Source organism: Hylobates moloch, unplaced genomic scaffold (assembly GCF_009828535.3).
Source record: "Hylobates moloch isolate HMO894 unplaced genomic scaffold, HMol_V3 SCAFFOLD_6, whole genome shotgun sequence".
Taxonomy (NCBI): Eukaryota; Metazoa; Chordata; class Mammalia; order Primates; family Hylobatidae; genus Hylobates; species Hylobates moloch.
The window spans coordinates 1,530,450-1,550,115 of NW_026652281.1; the positions used below are offsets into that span (position 1 = coordinate 1,530,450).

At 62.5% G+C, this 19,666-nt stretch overlaps 1 protein-coding gene across 1 annotated transcript in view; it reads right to left on the bottom strand.

Moving 5' to 3' along the window:
- Positions 1–2,611: 2,611 nt before the first annotated feature.
- ZFPM1 (zinc finger protein, FOG family member 1) overlaps positions 2,612–19,666 on the bottom strand; it is a 62,581-nt gene continuing 45,526 nt past the window's right edge. The window contains exons 4-5 of the mRNA XM_032156225.2: positions 5,492–5,625; positions 2,612–5,060 (exon numbers count right to left, since the gene is read on the bottom strand). Coding sequence (XP_032012116.1) covers positions 4,896–5,060; positions 5,492–5,625 — 299 coding nt within the window. The 3' untranslated portion in view covers positions 2,612–4,895. The remainder of the gene's footprint in view (positions 5,061–5,491; positions 5,626–19,666) is intronic.

Genomic DNA, 19,666 nt, shown 5'->3' on the forward strand with positions numbered 1-19,666 from the left:
TTTTTCCCCACCTCTGATGAGGCCTGGAACAGAAGCGCTTTCTCTGGTGCTGCAGGCCCTTCCTGACCCTGCTCTGCCTGTGGGCAGTGGGGAGCAAGTGGGGAGGGGGCCTTTTTTTTTTTGAGATGAAGTCTCGCTCTTGTCCCCCAACCTGGAGTGCAGTGGTGCGATCTCGGCTCACTGCAACTTCCACCTCCTGGGTTCAAGCAATTCTCCTGCCTCAGCCTCCCGAGTAGCTGGGATTACAGGTGCGCACCACCACACCCAGCTAATTTTTGTAGTTTAAGTAGAGACGGGGTTTCACTATGTTGGCCAGGCTGGTCTTGAACTGCTGACCTCAGGTGATCTGCCTGCCTTGGCCTCCCAAAGTGCTGGGATTACAGGCGTGAGCCACCACGCCCAGCCTTAGGAGGGGGCCTATTTTTAACTTCCCAACCAGGCCCTTCTGCCAAGACTCTCAGAGATGTGGGCGCTGCGGCCATCTTTCCTCCCAGGGTGCCACAGGCTCGGTACCCAGCCTGGTCAGGTAGGTGTGTCCAGGGTCCGCCGAGGACCCTAGAGCCCACCCTCCTTGCAGCCCCTTGGGGTTGCCCTGTCCCTCCTCCGGGCCCTGGCCGGCCCCACCAGCAGCGGCCACTTTAAATTCCCCGGGCGGACCTGAGAATGCTCCTTCTTTCCCCCAACAAAGAGGTCAGTGTCTCGATTCTGCGGTGGCACCGATAGCCATCGGAAACCCTATCTGTGCCACAACCGCTGTGACAACTTTATCCGAGGCCGTTTCCAAACCTCGCTGTGCAGCTCTGAAGCAGCTTGCAGGGCTGCTGGGGTGGCCCGGCCCATGGAGCCAAATGGTTGGTCCTGCAGAAGCCCCGTGGGGCTGCTTGGCCATCCCCAGGCCACTGTGGGGTAGCAGGCCAGCAGCAGGTTCACGGGAGGGTGGGAGCTGAGGCTGAGGCTGAGGCTGCTGAGGCCCCAGCCCGTCTTTCCTCCAGCCCATCCTGAGAAGTCCTCCACCTCGCTGTCCCCTTACCAGAGGCACCAGCTGGTCCCTCAGTGCCTCTGTCTCCCTCGACCATGCAAGGAGTACGTTTCCCAGGTGAGGGCCTGAGGCCTGCAAGATTACAAGCCAAGTCCCTGAGACCCCTGCCCCCTCGCTGCTGCCACCTCATCCACCGGGTCACTCACTCACTCATTCCCTTATCCGGCAGGCAGGCCTTGCGCACCAGCTGTTGCCGGGTGTGGGGAACACAGCGAACAGAGCTGCGTCTCCCATGGGTGCTGGAGTGTGGAGCCGGCCAGAAACAGCAGGTAGGCACCTGGAGGGGCAGTGACAGAGACACGGGACAGGCTGAGACGGGGAGTGGGGGTGGCTGTGCCAGGATGTTGGCCGAGACCTGGAGGGTGAGGAAGGGAGGGTGTGGATATGAGGTGGCCAAGGGACAGCACGGGGGAGGGAACAGAGGAGGGAACAGCACGGCGGGGGGAACAGCACAGGGGAGGGAACAGAGGAGGGAACAGCACGGGGAGGGAACAGAGGAGGGGAGGGAACAGAGGAGGGAACAGCACGGGGAGGGAACAGAGGAGGGACCAGCACGGGGGAGGGAACAGCACAGGGGAGGGAACAGCATGGGGCAGGGGAGGGAACAGCACGGGGGAGGAAACAGAGGAGGGAACAGCACGGGGAGGGAACAGCACAGGGGAGGGAAGAGCACAGGGTGGGGGAACAGCACAGGAGAGAGGGAACAGCACGAGGGAGGGAACAGCACGGGTTGGGGCAACAGCACGGGGGAGGGAATAGCATGGGGGAGGGAATAGCACAGGGGAGGGAACAGCACCGGGGAGGGAACATCACGGTGGAGGGAACACGGTGTTTGTGCTCAGGATACCTTAGCAGGGGGTCCCTGACCCACGATGGCCTGAGGCTTTCTCACATGGGAATGGGGCTGGGACCCCTGGAGGCACCACAGAGTCTGAGCATTCCTCTGAAACCATGCAGGGAGCCCCAGAGTCTGGTGTCAGGGGTCATCGCCATGGCAGAACCTGATCTCATAGGAGGGGAAGGGGCTGGGCTTGGGGAGCTGAGTCAGGCCACTTTCCCTTTAGTATTCACAGCACGGAGGAGGGAACAGCATGGAGGCGGGGGAAACAGCATGGAGTGGCAGTGGGGAACAGCACAGAGGAGGGGAAGGAGCATTGAGGTTGGCCTCAGGCCATATATCCATCCATCCATCCATCCATCCACCCAGCCATCCACCTGTCCATCACCCACCCACCCACCTGATCATCCATCCATTCACCCACCCTCCCATCCATCCATCCACCCACACTCCCTCCCTCCCTCCAATCCACCAACCCACACTCCCTCCTTCCCTCCCATCCATCCATCTGTTCATCTACTCAGCCACCTAATCATCCATTTATCCACCCACCCTCGCATCCATCCATCCGTCCACCCACTGACCCTCCCATCCATCCATCCATCCATCCATCCATCCATCCATCCAGCCACCCACCCATCCACCCATCCATCATCCACCCACCCACCTAATCATCCATCCACCCACCCTCCATCCATCCATCCATCCATCCACCCACCCACCTAATACATCCACCCATCTACTCACCCAACCATCCACCCATCCATCTACCCATGCATCCACCCATCCACCCATCATCCACCCATCCATCCATCTATCCATCCATCCATTCACCTACCCACCCACCCACCCACTCATCTACTCATCTGTCCATCCACCCACTTATCCACCCTGCCCTCCAGCCACACATCCATCCATCCATCCATCCATCCATCCATCCATCCATCCACCCATCCATCTGTCCACCTACCCATCCACCATGAGCATTTCTTCTGTATCTGACTATAAATTCTGAAGCTGGCTGGGCCCCTCAGGCGCCTTTCCTCCAACCCCTGGTGTGGCAGGGGTGGGAGCTGTTGCTGCCTTGGGGAAACGACCTGCCCCAGGTCACACAGCAAAGTCGGTGCCAGAGTCCACACTCCTGACTCGGGGGGGACTTGTGCACTCGTTTTCCTCCGTGCATGCCCACCCCCCATGTCCAGAGGTGGGGGACCGAGGGGGAAGCCACCCCGTCCCCGTTCACCCCAGCCTGTGAGCAAGCCCCAGACCGGTGGAGGCCAGCGGGGAGGGTCACAGCGTCACATCTGCACCCCTCCCGCTTCTCCTTCTACAAAGAGAGAAAAAAACCGGCAGCAGCTGGGGCGATCCTGGCAGGAGGCAACGTCCTCCTCAGGGAGGGGTCGGAGAGAGAACTGGGACCTGTCAGCCAAGAGCGACAGGGGCCCGCTGAGACGCAAAAATATTTAGACAACAAATGAAGTATCGGAAAGGCGTGCATATCTTGAAGAAATCAATCATCTTGTACGGTGTGTCTGGACACTCGGCGCCAAGGCGGAGATAGCGCCTCGCTGGGGAGATAAGGGTTAATCAAGGATTTAATTCTGCAGGAGATAAAGCAGAGGAGGGAAGAGTGGAGCGGGGGCTCCTTCCTCCCCGGGCTCCCCGCAGAGCCTCAGCGGCTCCTCTGGCCTTCGCTCCCCTTGTGCCCCCAGACGTTATCTCCCCACTTGGGAGGGTTTCTAACCCCGCGCCCGTATCCCCAGGATGGGCTGTGCCCTAGGCCAGAGCAGGATTAAATGCGGAGGCAGGCGGACAGGGAGGGGTGACTGCAGCTAGGGCAAAGGGCAGCCCGTGGGGATGACTCCTGGGCTGGTGCCAGCCCCTCAGCCCTACCATTAAGGAGCCTGCGAGGGTCTCTGGGCAGATGTGGGTTCTAGTTCTCCCTCTGCTGTTTGATCCTGGGTATTTGGGCAATTGACTTAATGTCTTGGAGCCTCAGTTTTCTCATCTGTAAAATGGAGTGGCAGGACCCACCTCATAGGGTGCGGGGAGGAGGAAGTGAGGATGGGCGTGTGGTGTGTCTGGAACTCCCAGAGCCCTCCAGTCTCAGCTCCTACGGTCTTCGCCCCTGGTCTCTACCTATGGGTTTTCTTGACACTTTGAGAGTCCAGAGATGAGAGCCATGGAACTCCTAGCCCATCCACTCATTCCTCCTGGCAACCATAAATGCCTGCCAACATCCCACATGCCAGCACCCTAGAAGGATCAACTGCTGCTTACACGTGTACAGCGATGGGGAGCTCACGCCCCACAGAGCCACCTCTAAACACCATGGCTTGCTTCCTGTGGTGAAGCTGAAATGTGGCTCCTTCCATGGAGAACACTGACCACCACTGAGCTTCCACCGCCATTCTTCCACCTCCCTGCTCCAGGCCACGGGGCCAGGCAGCCACCCCTCCTGCAGGGCTGCTGGCCACAGTGCCCATGAGCCATGCCCCGTGTCAACCACCACTCCTGACCATCTCACGTGACCTGCCCAGCTGCCCGGGCAGGCAGGGGTGCCCTGGGCTTCCCTGCTCCTCAGATAAGCTTGCAGCCCTGCCCACACCCCCTCTCAGGGTCTGCAGGCTCAGATGTCAAAGGAAGCTTTAGGCGCCCCTGTGTCTCACCCAAGGTCCCAAAGGCTGAGGAAGTGGAGGCTCACAGTGGGCAGGGGCCTGCCTGGGGATGCACAGCAAGGAAATGGCATAAAGGCAGGAGACTCCAGGGCCTGGCAAAGGGGGACGCCCTCTGTCCTGGGCCACCTTCCCAGTGACTCCCTGAGTGGCCTGGGACACGCGTCTGCCTGCTCAGCTGCAAAAGGCTGTGTGAATGGCCCAGGAGGCCCCAGACCGTATGCCGCCCATGACGCAGCCCCACACGTACTTACAAGTTTCTATATACTAGTGCCCTTTCTTAGCTGAGACGTGTTTTAAAAGAAACCATTATACCCTCTTCGGAGGAAAGCGTGCTGACTTGTCATAAGTCGGAGGTGGCCCCAGAAGTGCATACAAGACAAACGACACAGGCCTTTGTGTCTAGCAGCGAGGGGCTGCCTTGGAAGGCTCTGCCAGGCAGGGGCTGTCGCCAAGGAGATGAGCACACGTGCCGAGGCCATGGAGACCGTGGGCCTGACGGCCGTGCCTGTAGTCAGAAGGGTCCGCGGGCACAGACGCAGAACTACCCTCTCGCTCTCTGCTGCAGCATCCCCACTGTCCCAGTACCCCAAGGCGTGGGCCATTGCTTTGTTCCTCCCTCCACTTGAATGCTCTTCTCCTGTGCTCCAATGCCCAGTCATCTGTCAAGGTCCTGCTTAAAGAACCCCTCCTCCAGGAAGTCCTCCCTGAGGCACCAAAGGCCCCATATCACCTCCTACAGGAAGCCCTCCCTGGGCCCCCAGGCAGTGAATCCCTCCCTGCCCTCCAGGTCCCAATGTCTCAGGCCTACATCTTCCCACAGGCTCCACACGATAGTGGCCAGAGCTCCTGGGCTGGCATCTAAGCTGGGCCTGTCCCCTGGGTCGGTGTTGCCCTGCATCGGGTGGGCGGGCAGGGGCAGGGATGGGGGCTCCTTACCGGCTCCGCCTGCCCGGGGGACGAGGCTCTGGTCTGGACACTCCCGTGGAACGGGCCCCAGGACAGGCCCGTGGCGAGGCTGAGTCGGGCCCGTATGCGCCTCTGCCCATCCTGCACCACCGGCTCCAGCTCGTCTGCAGAGAGACATCGCAGGCATGAGGCATGCCCAGTCTGGGGCCTGTCCAGCCCACCTCCCGCCAGGGTCCGCCCAAGGGGCAGTGGAGGGTGGTAGTCCTGGGGGCCTGGGCTGAGTGGCAGGGGCCGGGCAGGTGCTTGGTCCTGGGGGCCTGGGCTGAGTGGCAGGGGCCGGGCAGGTGCTGGGTCCTGGGGGCCTGGGCTGAGTGGCAGGGGCCGGGCAGGTGCTGGGTCCTGGGGGCCTGGGCAGCCCTGCAGCAAGCTCTCTAGGGCACTGTTGGGTGTAGGGACGCAGCCAGGAGGATGCCTGTGGCTGGGTTTGAGCGAGCTGTGAGCCCTGCGATGGTCGTTCTCCAGAGCAAGGGCTGCGGGTTGGACAGGCCCACAGAGCCTGGCCGCACAGTGCAACGCCGGCATGAGTTTATCTCATGGCTGACTGGTGGCCCCCAAAAGATACATCAGCCTGCAGTCTATGAACATGCTCCTATTTGGAAAAAGGGTCTTTGCAAATGTAATTAGATGAAGGCGCTTGAGATCAATGGGATTATCAGGTGGGCCCTAAAACCAATGACAAGTATCTTTCTAAGAGACACAGAAAAGGAGAGAAAAGACCATGAGAAGATGGAGATGGACATGGGGGGCAGCCATGAGAGTCGCCTGAAGCCCCCAGAAGCTGAGAGTGGCAGGAGGGAGACTCTGGAAGGAGCCTGGTGCTGCTGACACTTGGACTTGGGACTCGGAGCCTCCAGGCTGTGCCTCCAGGCTGTGCGAGGACACACTCTGCTGCCTGAAGCCCCAGGTCATGCTAACTTAGCACCCAGCCCAGGACACACACACACCTGGCCCTCACCTGCCTCCTGGAGCCTCAGCCTCCTCGGTGGACAACAGGGACGTGGCTCCTCCCAGGCCACACACCCTCTGCCCAGGAAGGCCGGGCCACCTCTACCTCTCCTGTGGCCAGGGCTGCCTGGGCCCATGGAGGCCTCACGTGGCCTGGCCTGGTCCCCTGGCCGCAGTGCTGTGGCGGCCCCACTTCCTGGAGCCCCGATTGGGCAGGCTGTGGCCTTAATGGGCCTGATGATCAGATAGCTGCTTGCCTAATGGCAGAGATAACATGTAAATACGCCGGGAGGCCGTACTAAAACGTTTTAACTGGGTCTTTGTCTTCCCCAGGGCAGATAAGATGGCAGCAAACCAGGACTGAGAGGCCGAGGAGGCCCGTGCCCCTTTATCAGCCCCCAGGAGGGGAAGAGGGGGCTGGGGGCAGCCGGAGCGGTTCTGCCGTCTCAGCTTCAGGGCTGCCAGCCCACCCAGAATGCCTGGGTCCCGGCCCAGGGCTCTGACCACCGGGTCACTCTCCTCCCCTGCCCATACAGGGCTTGGCACCAAGAGGGTGACCAGTGTGAGCTGGGTCCCAGCATCACAGTCACACGGGCCAGCCAGCACCACGCGGCCCCATGGGGGACCAGGAACACCTATTCCTGTGACGGTCATCCCTCCGCACAGACGAAGACATCGAGGCCCTGGAGGCTATGCGGCTAGCAGTGGGGCACTGGGGTCCAAACCCAGAGGCCTGGCTCCAGGGGCACCCCTGCGTGACAGTGGTGGGGGGCCTGGCCCCTCATGTCCTGGCTGTACCTGTGACTCTGGCCCCCACCTGGCCAGGCCTTGGGGGTGGGCATGGGAGAGAAGAGACTCCCCAAAGGGGAGCTCCTGCCGTGTGCTCATCTGTCCCTCTGTCTGTCCGGCCTCCGGCGGGTCCTGAGTGCCACCATCAAGTGAGCCTGTGTGTCACCCCCGAGTCAGGGCTGGGGCCACAGGGAAGCGTGTGGCATCCCATCCGGACCGTCAGAAACGCTTGGAGTTTCGTGGGGTGGGTCCTGCATGCAGGCCTCTGTTCTCCTGCTGGGGCCTGGCGGGGCAGGGCGGGGTGGGGGGCGAAGAGGACCCTTGTCTGAGAAGCCCCTGAGGGCACGTCTGGACCCATGAGTGGCTGTGACTTCCTTTCAGAGAGGGAAGGGGTGGCATGCCTTCCCCTCAGGTTCTGGAACATTCCTGACCAGAGCCCCTGCTGTTCCTGAGACACCTGGGGCTGGTGCCCACCTTTCCAGGGGTAGGAGGAGCTTGGGCCTGCAGCGTCCACACCTGCCGCGCGTCACACCTCAAGGGTGCCGAGGTCCCTGTCCTGGCAGCCGTGGGCTCTCACTTGCCCCCTGCCCTCATGGGGAAGTGGGAGGGCAGAACTGGTGCCCACCCTACCCGGCCCACGATGCACCCACAGGCAAACGGTCCTGCTCCCTAATCGGAGCTCCAGGACCAGCCGGCCAAGCCTCCCAGATAAGAGCGTGGCTGGCATTTCCCGTGGCGGCCGCCCCTTCTGGGTATCACGCACTGCCAGAGAGGGCTGGCTCTGATAAAGGTAGCCGTTCCACTCGCCCAGGGGCAGAACCCACCACTCAGGGATGGCCGGGGGCTGGGCACGGGGCGTCCAAGGAGTCCAGGGATCGGAGGGGTGTAGGGCTGGGGACCAGGGCAATGGTCACCATGACAACCCATCTCCCTGGACCAGGGTTCAGGTTGCGTCTCCAAGGGGCTGTGCACGGGAAAGGTGCCTCTTGGGGGTGGATGCAGGGCCACGAAGGTGCCTGGATTGCTAAGGGGAGCATGGCTGATCTTAGCCCCAGCTCACCCCAGGTGCCCTTATGCAGCATTCGACCTGTGCAACCGAACGCGGAGGCCATGGTGGTTCTCAACGCTCATCTGCTCACGTGACCTATTTCCAGCCCCCTGTTCCTGCAGAGACCCTCTCCCAATCGGAAGTAAAATTGCATTGGAAAGTGGGGGTGGGTGAGGCCTCCTACTCCTGGCAGATGGGGTGCCTCCTGAGGACTTGACTCAAGGCGGAGAATGGATGGAAGTGTCCGTGAGTGAGGGTGAGGCCTGGAGCCTAAGGCCAGGGGATGCGGAGCTGGGTGGGAAGGGGCAGGAAGACACAGGCGGTTGTTTTTTTAAATGGCCTCTGAAATGGCTGGGGGATCGGATCCAGACAGTGGCACCCATGGAGATGCTCAGTACCCAACCCCACCACCAGGAAGCCTGGGGCCCAGCGAGGCTGAGGAGTGCCCAAGCCACACTGGGAGCTCTGGCTGGAGGTGGGACCAGAACCCACCGTGAGCTCAGCGCTTTTCCCGCCACAAAACCCTGTGGGGCACGTGGGACAGCAACAGGCAAGCCACAGCCTTGGTCTTGGGGCCAGAAAACACAGGCAGTGGCCAGACACCCCCACTAGCACCGACAGCTCTGAGGGCGGGCCAGTCAGGGTGGGCTTCCAGGAGGTGGTGTCCTTCCCTGCCAGCCTCCTGTGACTGGTCTTTCTGATTCCTCTTCCCCAGCTCCAGAACAACTGGAGTGAGCCCAGCAGAGTTGCCAGCTCCAGCTAGGTTGTCTCTGCAGCTGAAGAATGGGGACACTAGCTGTGGCTCCCAAAAACCCACGGACCCAACAAAGAGTGCCCGCCCCACGGACCCAACTCAGTACCTGCCCCACCGACCGAACTGAGTACCTGCCCCATGGACCGAGCCTCAGCCAGGCCCAGCAGGACTTGTGAGGATTCTTTCCAGCTGCGCTGAAGTAACTCTTCCCAGCGTACGTGGGGGAGACAGATCTGAGAGGTTACGCAGCTCGCCCAAGGGTAGGCAGCGGGTGGGTGGGTTTGAACCAGAGCCCCAGGGCTCTTCTGAGCTGAGGTAGGAGGGAGCGGCTGGTGGCCCTGTGGCTGACTCTTCCTGCTCTGGCCTCAGTTTCCCCATCTCTAGACGGGTCTCCTGAGGAGGGGCGGGCCCCAGGCCGCATGGGTGAACTCAGCCGGGGGCATGGGGCCGCCACTACAGGCGCAGCAGTGGGACAAGCACTAATTTATTCAGGCAAACAAGACTGCACACGCCATTTCCAGAACAAACACGCTGTGCTGGGATTCAATTTCACCCCCAAGCATCTGCGAGGAACCAAAAGAGAAGTTCCAGCCATTGCATATTTATATGACTGAAAGGTCCACATGGGTCTTACAACCCTCCGATGACACCCCGTGGGGAGGGAAGCAGTGGGGGACCGAGGACCAGGCAGAGCTCGGCGCTGCTGGCTGAGCCAACTCCACAGAGTGGGGAACCTGGCTGAGGGGAGCCCAGTGGGTCTGGCCAGGGTCCAGGGCCTTTTGGGGGTGCCTGGGGAGGGAGAGCTGGGGTTTGGAATCCACAGGCCTGGGGCCAAGTCCTGCTTCTGCCCAGCTTGCCAGCGGTTGTGTGTGCTCTGAGCCTCAGTTTACCCATATGGAGAAGGCGGTGCCAGCATGACGTTCCCTCGGGCTTGTGCCGTGAGGTTAGGGGGTGTGTCTGCCGGTTCAGCCAGCACTGTTCTCTCTCTCCTAGCTGCCCAGATGGGCTAAGAAGCTGCACCAGGTGGGCATCGTAAGGCTTGGGGCCCAGCCCAGGGCTGCCCCCTGGGACTCGGCCTTCACCCCTGGGCTCTGGCTCTGTCCCCGAGGCCCTAGAGACCCCTGTGGCCTCCCTCAACAACGTGGCCAACAGTGCCCGGCATAGGAACCATGGCCCCCTCCTGACGCGCTTGTGGCAGCAAGCCTGTGGAGGAGCGTCTGCTTCCATCCCACAGGCCCAGAGACTCCAGCAAGCGGCTGGGGGTCACACAGCAGGGAGGGCAGTTGCTCCCGAGACCAGACCCTGAAGCTGCTCTCTGACAGAGGATCCAAGGCTACACCCAGGGTCTTCTGCCTCCTGAACCCAGTCTGCTCAGCCGCCCGCCTCCCCAGGCCTGTTTCTCCACCTGAGCCATGGCCCCGGCAGGCTGGCTCACAGCTCTGAGTTGAGGAGGCAGGTGAAGTCGTCACCCTGTAGGTCTGTGGACGTCCGGGAACTGGGGCCTCTCCTGCACACAGCTGGCCTTCCCACCTTCCAGGGGCCAGCCTCCGTGTGTGCCTAATGGCTGGTAGCCTCTGGAGCGCAAAGTCCAGCCACCCCAGATGGTGGGCTCTGTGGTTGGTGCCCACCGTGGGGTCACCCCAGCACCTACTTATCTAATCGGCCCCATCGCTCCGCCCGGCCCCGCCCTGTGGTTCCCATAGGCCAGCTGGGCCCGGCTTTGTTGGGAGCGGCCCTGTCTCGGGGATCATGCTGTTTGCTTTTGATAAAAGTCACAAAAAAGGAAAGAAAAAGGAGTGAGGGGGAGGGAAGAAAAAAAACCCAGGCTGATGGGGTTCTGGAAGTCTCTGTGGGTCAGCTGGCTGGCAGTGTGGCTGGTGCACAGACCATGTGGGCCCTGAGAATGCCAGCTTCCAACACATCCTGTGCAGACACAGAAACCGAGGCCAGAGGGGCGAGCGGCTCCCCAAGGTCACATGGGAGGCAGACCAGGGTGGCCAGGGATCAGCTGCGTGGGGCGGGGCAAGCCGGCCCCTCTGTCCACCACGACCCGCCGTGTGCAGATTCGCTTGCTGGTCACATGTGCTCGGTTCCCGCGCAGGCAAACCCCGCGGGGCCCCCGAGGGCCTGGAGCCCATTTAATGGGGTGAGGTGACCTGCCCAAGGTCACCAGCTCCAAAGTCAGACCCTCCTGGGTGGAAAAGCCTGTAATCTGGGTGGCAGCTGAGGCCCCAGGACAGAGAGAGGCGACAGAAGGGGAGGGGAGGCTAAGCGCAGCTCCTCTCCTGCCCCGTGACCTCCACGCAAGGTCTGTGTCCCCTCTGCAGCCTCAGCAGCGGGCCCTGGCTCTGTGTGCTGCAGCCACCTACGGGAGGCAGAGCCTGGTTCCCAGGATTCACCAACCAGGGCCCACGGCAGGCACCGAAGGCCACATCTGGGAGAGGTTCAGAGTGAGCGTCGGGATGGGCCTGTGCCAAGGAGAGGCCGGGGAGCCCACGTGGAGCCCACGGCCTGTGGTTGGACTCTGTGGCCTGCTCTGCGGCCACGGAAGCCTCTTGGCCAGTAGAAAGGGTGGTCCTGCATGGATGTCATGGCCTCCTTCACATGTGATCCTCCCAAGATCTGGCTGGGAACAAACCCGGGCCTGGTGAGAAATGGATGGGGGACAAGGCTGGGGGTCCAACAACTTCTTTTCTTTTTTTTTTTTTCTTTTTTGAGACAGACTCTTGCACTGTCACCCAGCCTGGAGTGCAGCGGTGTAATCTCAGCTCACTGCAGCCTCCGTCTGCCAGGTTCAAGTGATTCTCCCATCTCAGCCTCCTGAGTAGCTGGGAGTACAGGTGCGTGCCACCACACCTGGCTAATTTTTGTATTTTTAGTAAAGAAGGGGTTTCGCCATGTTGGCCAGGCCTGTCTTGAACTCCTGACCTCAAATGATCTGCCCACCTCAGCCTCCCAAAGTACTGGGATTACAGGTGTGAGCCGCTGTGCCCGGCCCACCAGCAACTTCTTGACACATTCTCGACCCACTGGGCCCCTTCCTGTGGTCCCCTTTTTAGGTTCCTGTTTACAGATGGGGCAACCAAGGCCCAGAGGAGGGAGTGGCTGCTGGAGGCCGCCGAGTGGAGCCCAGGACGGGCTGGGGAAGGGTGTCCTCCCAGGAGGGCTGTGGGGCTGGGACTATCTGCAGAGGGGCCTCACAAGGGTCCCTTGTGAGCATCTGAATGCCTGGGTGCATAGGTGAGGTCAGGGTGCACTGTGGGCAGCTGGCTCTCTGCAGGGGGCCTTTCCCACAGCCATGCGGGCCCCTCAGGGCTGCCACTTCTCCCCGAGGCCCACATCTGCCGGAGCTGGATGGCATCTCCCATGGGGGCTGGTGTTCCCAGGCCTGTAGAATCCACAAGACCCAACCCAGGCTATGGACAGTGGCTGAGCACCATCCTCTGAGCCATACCCCGTCCAGCCAACCTGCCAGGGCGTGGAGAAGGCTGAGCACCGTCCTCTGAGCCATACCCCGTCCAGCCAACCTGCCAGGGCATGGAGAAGGCTGACACGCCCAGGCAGCCCAGGTCTAGGACCAGGAGACCAGAGCCATGGGGCTCCATCAGCCAGTGTGTTCCCTGGATCAAGCCACACCTGAATGCCAAGTCAAGAAACACAAAGAGGCCCAGGCTTGACTCCAGCCCTGGCTGGGTCACTGATGGCCATAGCACCTCTGCGCAGACCTCAGCTCCCCATCTCTGAGCTCTGGAGGCTGGGACACAGTGCTGAGGGGGCGAGGCCAAGAGCTCGGGGGATGATGAGGACCGTTTCTCCTGTTCTCGCCTGTGAAAAGCAAGGCCTGAGAAGCTGGGGGCCACGTCGGAGGTTACACAGCCAGCAAGTGGCAATGGGACAATTGAGCCCAGGTCCTCTGATCGCAAACCCATGACTGCAGCCCAGGCCATACCCCCACCTGCAGTGAATCCCACCCACTGGGTAGCGGGCCCTCTGTGAAGCCCCTTCCCCGTTCACAGACAGGGGCTGCTGAGCGGAGCGGGCAGAAGGCCACCTGGAAAGGCCAGCAGGACCACAGCCCTCACTCATGGCGGTGGCCCCAGCTGTGGCACTCGGGACAGCCGAGAGAGAAGGAACAACGTGACATGCGCTAGCGAGAAGGAGACGGAGCCGCCAGATGAGACGCAGAGACGGAGCCGCAGGCAGATGAGACGCGGGTGACGGGAGCCATGGATGCCCCAGAGCTTGGAGGCAAAGCCACTCGAGGGCTCTGCAGATTAGCCCGGCTTTTGGGGGCCTGATGAGGGTTCCCACCCTGCCTCCCCCTGGGTCCCCCCGACACCCCTCAGAAGGTCCAGGTCCTTGCAGGAGGGCTGGGTCTGGGAGAGGAAGCAGAGGAGCCTGGGAGCTGCACGCCCAGGATGGGTAGAGAACTGGATCAGCTTTGCTGTTGAAAAGCCAGATGTCACATACGTCTGGGCCCTCTGGCCACGACAGGGAAATGGCTCTGCTCCTCAGAGCTGTGCCCCATGCACACCCAGTGACGGCCACTACCCTGCGGACGCACACTAAGTGCACAGCCTGCCCTGCCCGCCCGCCCCCATTCAGTCCTTTCTGGATTATTCTGTGTTATTGTGTGCCCAGCATTGCAGTCAAGCCCCAGCACAAGACCTGAGTCCATTTCACTGAGGGGACGCAAAGGAGGGGCCTGCCCTGGAAGACCCCAGGCCCATCACCTTCTGGGAGGCTTCCGGCTCCTCCACCCTGGTCCCCCTGCTCCTGGTGCCCCCACCCCTGCCCTTCCTGCCCCCTGCCCTGGTCCCCCTGCCCTGGTGCCCCCCCACCCCTTCCCTGGTCTTCCCACCCCCTTGTCTGGCCTCCCCGCCCCCTGCCCTGGTCTCCCCACCCCCCGCCCCTGGTCTCCCCACCCCCTGCCCTGGTCTCCTCTGCCTTCTGCCTGGCATGGCCCCTGTTGGCCTCCTGGCCATGGTGCCTGGCCTCTGCTGGGCCACAAACCTCAGAGCACTCTGGAGGCCAGTGGAGAGCCCAGGGTGGGGTTGGCCCAGAGCCCCAGGCCTCCTGGACAAGGGTTTTCTTCTCATCCCAGACCAGAGGTTAACAAAGGGCTTCGAACCCCAGAACCTGCCTTCCTGAGATGTTTCCCTCAGACCCTGCACCACTGTGGATGGCTATGGGGGTACGGGGGTGCAGGGGGTGCGGTTGGAAAGCCCCATGGGGGCCCTGGTAGCAGCTGCACGTGCCGAGCCTCTCTCTGTGCTAGAGGTGGGCCTCGCGCCCCGTGTGCTCATCTTCCGAGCACCCGCCCACCCTCCGAGCACCCGCCCACCCAGCACAGTGGTCTCCTTACCAAGATGTGCTCAGGACCCACATTGCGGGGGCCTGGGTGGGGTCAGTAGACAGGTGGCATGGGCTGCATTCCTGGGAGCTGACGGCAGGGGGTGCTGGCTCCAGGGAATGGTAGGTGCCAGGCACGGTGCTGCCTCAGGGCCAGCCCACATGGCACCGTGCCAGGACCCCAGGAAGCCGTCCGTGCGGAGGGCGATGCCGGCCACTCCCACCTCCTCCCAGCCTCCCAGGTGCCCAGAGTGCACACCACCTCCTGGGGGCACCAAGGGGCAGAGGTCTTGATTTCATTAACTCTGTCTTCCTGCTAAACTGTCAGCCCCTCAGGGCCGGCTGTTGACAGCTGTTTCTCCAAGGCACTGGGACACCATGGATCTGAGTGCCTGTGTTTGGAGGAGGAGGGCACCACGGCCTGGGAGAAGACCCAGCCAGAGGACCCCGAGGAGGGAATGGCCTCCTCACCGAGGCCCTAGCTGGCTCTGGGCTGCCCTTCTACAAACGGGCAGTAAGGAGCAGCAGGCGCAGGGGCCATGGCTTGGCTTGCGGAGCAGCTGCGTCAGCCGCCGGGCGAGGGAGCGGCAGGAAGGGCCGGCCCCAGGTGCCGCAGCCCCCAGCCCCGCCCCGCCCACCCGCCAGCTGGTGCCTGTGAACTGCTCTTCCTATCGCCTGGAACATCGCTGCAATTATTGATTTTTTGACACAGAACAACAGCCCATCTTTATCGGGCTGAACCCTGGCCCCAGCTAATGGCAGAGCTGGGACCGCCTGGGAATAGCAAGGAGGGCAGGGTGGGGCCCAGATTTCCTGCAGGGACCTGGGGGCCCTTGCACCTGCAGGTCCAGTGGCCTGTCCTGGGGAGGGGGTGTCTTAAGGGAAGGGGCAGGGCTCTGGCCCCACAGGGGCAGTGCTCAGGCCCAGAAGTGCCCTTTCAGAGGCCTTGAGGGCAGCTGAGAGCCAGGTCTTGCCTGTCTGAACCCCTTCCATGGTGCTCTCTGGGGGGCTGTGGTCTCAGACACCACCACCTTGGCCCCGTCTGGGGCAGCTGGACTGGCAGGCACAGGCCCATGGTGCACAGGGGGGCCATGTCCCTCCATGTACCCTTAAGGGGTCTGTGCACGGGGCCCAGCGAGGGGCTCTTTCTCCATGCAGCCTGGGCGGTGTCTCTGCCACTCTGCAGCGCCTCCCCAGGGCTGAGGAGTCTGAGAGCCACAGCCTCATGTCACCTCCAAGCTGGGAGACTGGTGGCCTCTCTAGGCTTCTAGAAGGCTAAACACCCTGGGTCCTGGGCCTTGGTCTTCCTACCTGGGAAGTGGGGAGAGGGAGCCGATTTGCCTCCAGGCCCTAGTAGTCTGGGCTTCGGGGACCCTGAGGCCTGAGAACGGGGGTCGGGGTCCCTGGCTCTCCCCAGCCTTCCCTCGTCCTATTGGTGGCTGAAAACAGGATGTCAGATAAGCTGTTTGCACAGGACATATTTTCTTTACCTTATCTGTGTCCTATCGGCCTGGGCGCCCTGGCCTCTGCCCCGTTTTTCCAGGGTCTGGATGCCGCTGAGGGCCCTTTCTTCCTACCAGGCCCCTGCTCAGCCTGTTCGTTTGCCCCCTGGGGGCTCTGTCTGTGCTTCATAAATAGGAGAGGGTGAGTGAGGGCCCAGGGTGCTGGCCCAGCCTTGGGCGAGACCATCTACCCAGCCTGGCAGGCACCCACCCCCACTGAGGGCAGCCGTGGGCACCCAGGCAGGTGCTGGTGAGGACGCCGGTGCCCACCGAGAGTGTCAGGACACTGCCACCCCCTAAGAAGGGAAAAGTCCCTTCCAGAAAAGGCTGCTGCCCTGAGCCCTCACTAACCCTTCAGGCTCGTCACCTCCACAGAGGAGGTGCTAACCAGGGGGAGACTGAGGCCTCGGGAGCCCCAGGTCTGCCTGGCAGCCCGAGGCTCGAACTGGGGTACGGGGCCTGTGCCTCGGGGGGGGCCCAGCCCCATGTGAGTCCCGGAGGCAGAAGGTCCTTCCGTGAACCGTGAATGTGTCTCCTCTTCTAAAAGCCACGTGTGGTTTTATGGGAAGCCACAGAGAGTGCTGTCATGGCACCGATCACCCCAACACAGATGAGAAGACTGAGGTCAGAGAGGACCTGGCCCCACAGAGAGGACCTGGCCCCACAGAGAGGCAGCTGTGAGTCAGATGCAGGCCAGGCAGAGGGTGGGGAAGACCAGGAAGCAGGAGGAGCCCTGCAGGCAGAACAGGCCGGCCCCTCCCCAGACACAGCTCCCTCCCCTGTGCCGCAGCTCAGGAACCACGGGGGTCCCCACTGGCCCCTGAATCAAGCACTGTGCTACAGTGGGGGTTGGGTTCCTATCCCAGGGGCGCCGTGCTCATCCACCCTCCCTGCTCCATGGAGCAGCGCCCTTGCTGCCTCCCACCTGCCGAAGAGACCGCACACAGCCTTCCAGCCCCGCGGGGCCTTCACGGCTGGTGGGGTTGGGGGAACGACAGCTAAAGGCGGGTGGGGGTGGCGAGCGCCCTGAGGGCAATCCTGGATCTGCCGTCCGGCCACCGTGTGTGCAGAGACCCACAAACGGGCATCCACGTGGCCTCCGCTGCCCTTAGAACCATCCTCCTTCTCTTGAAGAAACGTGGCAGGACAGCAACAATTTAAAAAAATAAAAGGCTTGTCATCTTTGACATGCTGTCCTGAGCCCGCCCATGCCGGGATGATTTTTCTGGGATAAATTCCCAGGAGCCAACTGCTGAGTCAAGGGAGGCAGCAGCTGGTGGCGCTGGGGCAGCCAGGACCGGGTGGTTCTGACCTGCGAGGTGGGGACCCTCGGCTGGGAGGGGGTCACCAAGGCCACTGCCTCCAGCAGCACTGGCTGGGAAGGGACAGTGGGGCTCTGGGAGGCTGGGGACAAGTCCAAGACCTACAGTGACTCCAGGGTGGATCCAGATGGGAACCTGGGGCCAAAGCCCCTGTCCATGGCCCCAAGCGGCCCACAGGGCACAGGGACGGGGTTGGGAGACGTGGAGGGGCACACACAGAGGCATCGGGCCTATGGGGCAGAGGTGGGTCCTGAGTGCCCGGCGCCCGGGCCCCTGGGCAGGGCGGGAGAGGGCGGGAGGCCGGGGTGGGAGGCACCCTCACGAGACACAATAAACCCCGAGATAGCATCTTGCTGCATCTCAGGCCCTGCTCGGCCCTTTCGGGCAGGATATGACCAGCCCTCGAGCCGATGGCGGCCCCTTTGTCCCATCTCCGGGGACCGATCTTATCAGCTGCGTCCACGGCCGCTGTAATGGAAAAGAGCAGTGAGGAAATAAAAAGTTACACGCAGAGAAGGAGGAGAGATAAATAAATAAATAAATAAATAAATAAATAAATAAATAAATAAATAGGGGGGCGGGTGGAGCCGCGTCGGGGGTGGAGGAGCTGCTGGGAGGTTAAACCGTGGGTTGGGGCGCTTGCAGGGCTAGGGTCAGGGGGTCAGGGCTCACCGGCCTGGTCTCCACCTCGCAGGAGCCACGTGAACTCACTGGGCCTCAGTTTGCTCATCAGCCCAGGAGTCCCCTCCCGGGCTGGGGTTGATCCCATGGCAAACAGCAGTGGCAGGAGGGCCCTGCAGCCACGCCCGCTACCTCCATCATCACCAGCACTGGCGGGAGGGCCCCGCACCCACATCCGCTACCTCCACCATCACCAGCACTGGCGGGAGGGCCCCGCATCCACGCCCGCTAACTCCACCATCACCTGCACCGGCGGGAGGGCTCTGCATCCATGACCGCTACCTCCATCATCACCAGCACCGGCGGGAGGGCTCTGCATCCATGACCGCTACCTCCATCACTAGCACCAGCCAGAGGGCCCCGCAACCACACCCGCTACCTCCATCACTAGCACCAGCCGGAGGGCCCCGCAACCACACCCGCTACCTCCATCACTAGCACCAGCCGGAGGGCCCCGCACCCACGCCCGCTACCTCCATCATCACCAGCACCGGCGGGAGGGCCCCGCATCCACGCCCGCTACCTCCATCACTAGCACCAGCCGGAGGGCCCCGCAACCACGCCCGCTAACTCCACCATCACCTGCACCGGCGGGAGGGCTCTGCATCCATGACCGCTATCTCCATCACCAGCAGTGGTGTCTGTTTCCCTCCCGGGCAGGAGGAGGCGGAGGTCAGGCCAGTGTGGGGAGGGGCCAGCCTTAGAGACCCTGACATGTCCCCAGCCGAGGCTGCACCCCCACAGGGAGGGCCCGCTGTACCTGTCGGTCAGGTGAGGACACCGAGGTGCCGTCTAGGGACCCAGCACTGTGCCCAGGACCTGGCTTAGCCCAGGGTGGCCAAGATCCGAGCTGACCACGCAGACATGCTGGGAAAGAGAAACTGTGGGCCCTGCCCTGCCCCAGCAGCCCCAGGCAGCCTGTACTGTCCTGTCCCTGTCTCACAGATGAGGACCCTGAGCCCAGAACAGGGCACAACACGCCCCAGGTCTGCGGTGAGAGAGGTGACACCTGGAAGCCGGGTCTGCCGTTGTGCCAGCGGGAGGGTTGGTGCCAGTAACAGCAACAGCACTGCTGGCAGCAACAGTCCTAGCAAGGCGACAGCATGACCCAGACAGCAACAGCACCAGCAAGGTGACAGCGGCCAGGACAGCAGCAGCACTCTCTAGTAGTGCTGTTCCTGTGCTAGTGACAGTCACGGTGCCCATGCTGGTGGTGACACGGGCGTAGTGGTGGGAACAAGGGCAGCTGGGGCAGCAGCTGCCAGCGACATGCTTGTGGCCTGCCCAACGCCTGCCCACTGTCCCAAGGGTCCTCCCAAAAGTGCCTTGTGGCTGTCTTCCTGAGGAGGCCACCAGCTCATGGGGGGAGCTGGCTGTGTCCCCGGCCATGTGGCAGGCTGAGGAGGGGCAAGGAGGCAAGCTTCTGGGCAGCAGCCGGGGCACCAGGGGCTCACTCAGGTGACACTGGTGGGCCTGCCCCCGAGATGTCTGGGAGGGGCCGGTAGGGCAACGGCGGGGCCTGGGTGGGGGCTGGTGGTGGGGGATGGCCGGGGCAGGAAGCCGGGTGGGAGGGTGGAGGAGGAAGCCAGCTTGATTAGCGCCTGCGGCCGAGATAGGCTGCCCTGGCCACAGATAGCCTCTCCCGGAAGGTGGTGAGGCCAGCGGGCAGCACGGCAGGCAGCCAGGCCCGGCCCCCGCCCCCCAACCACTGGGACGGCTGGAGACCCAGGGCTCCGGCTGCCCTCCTCATGC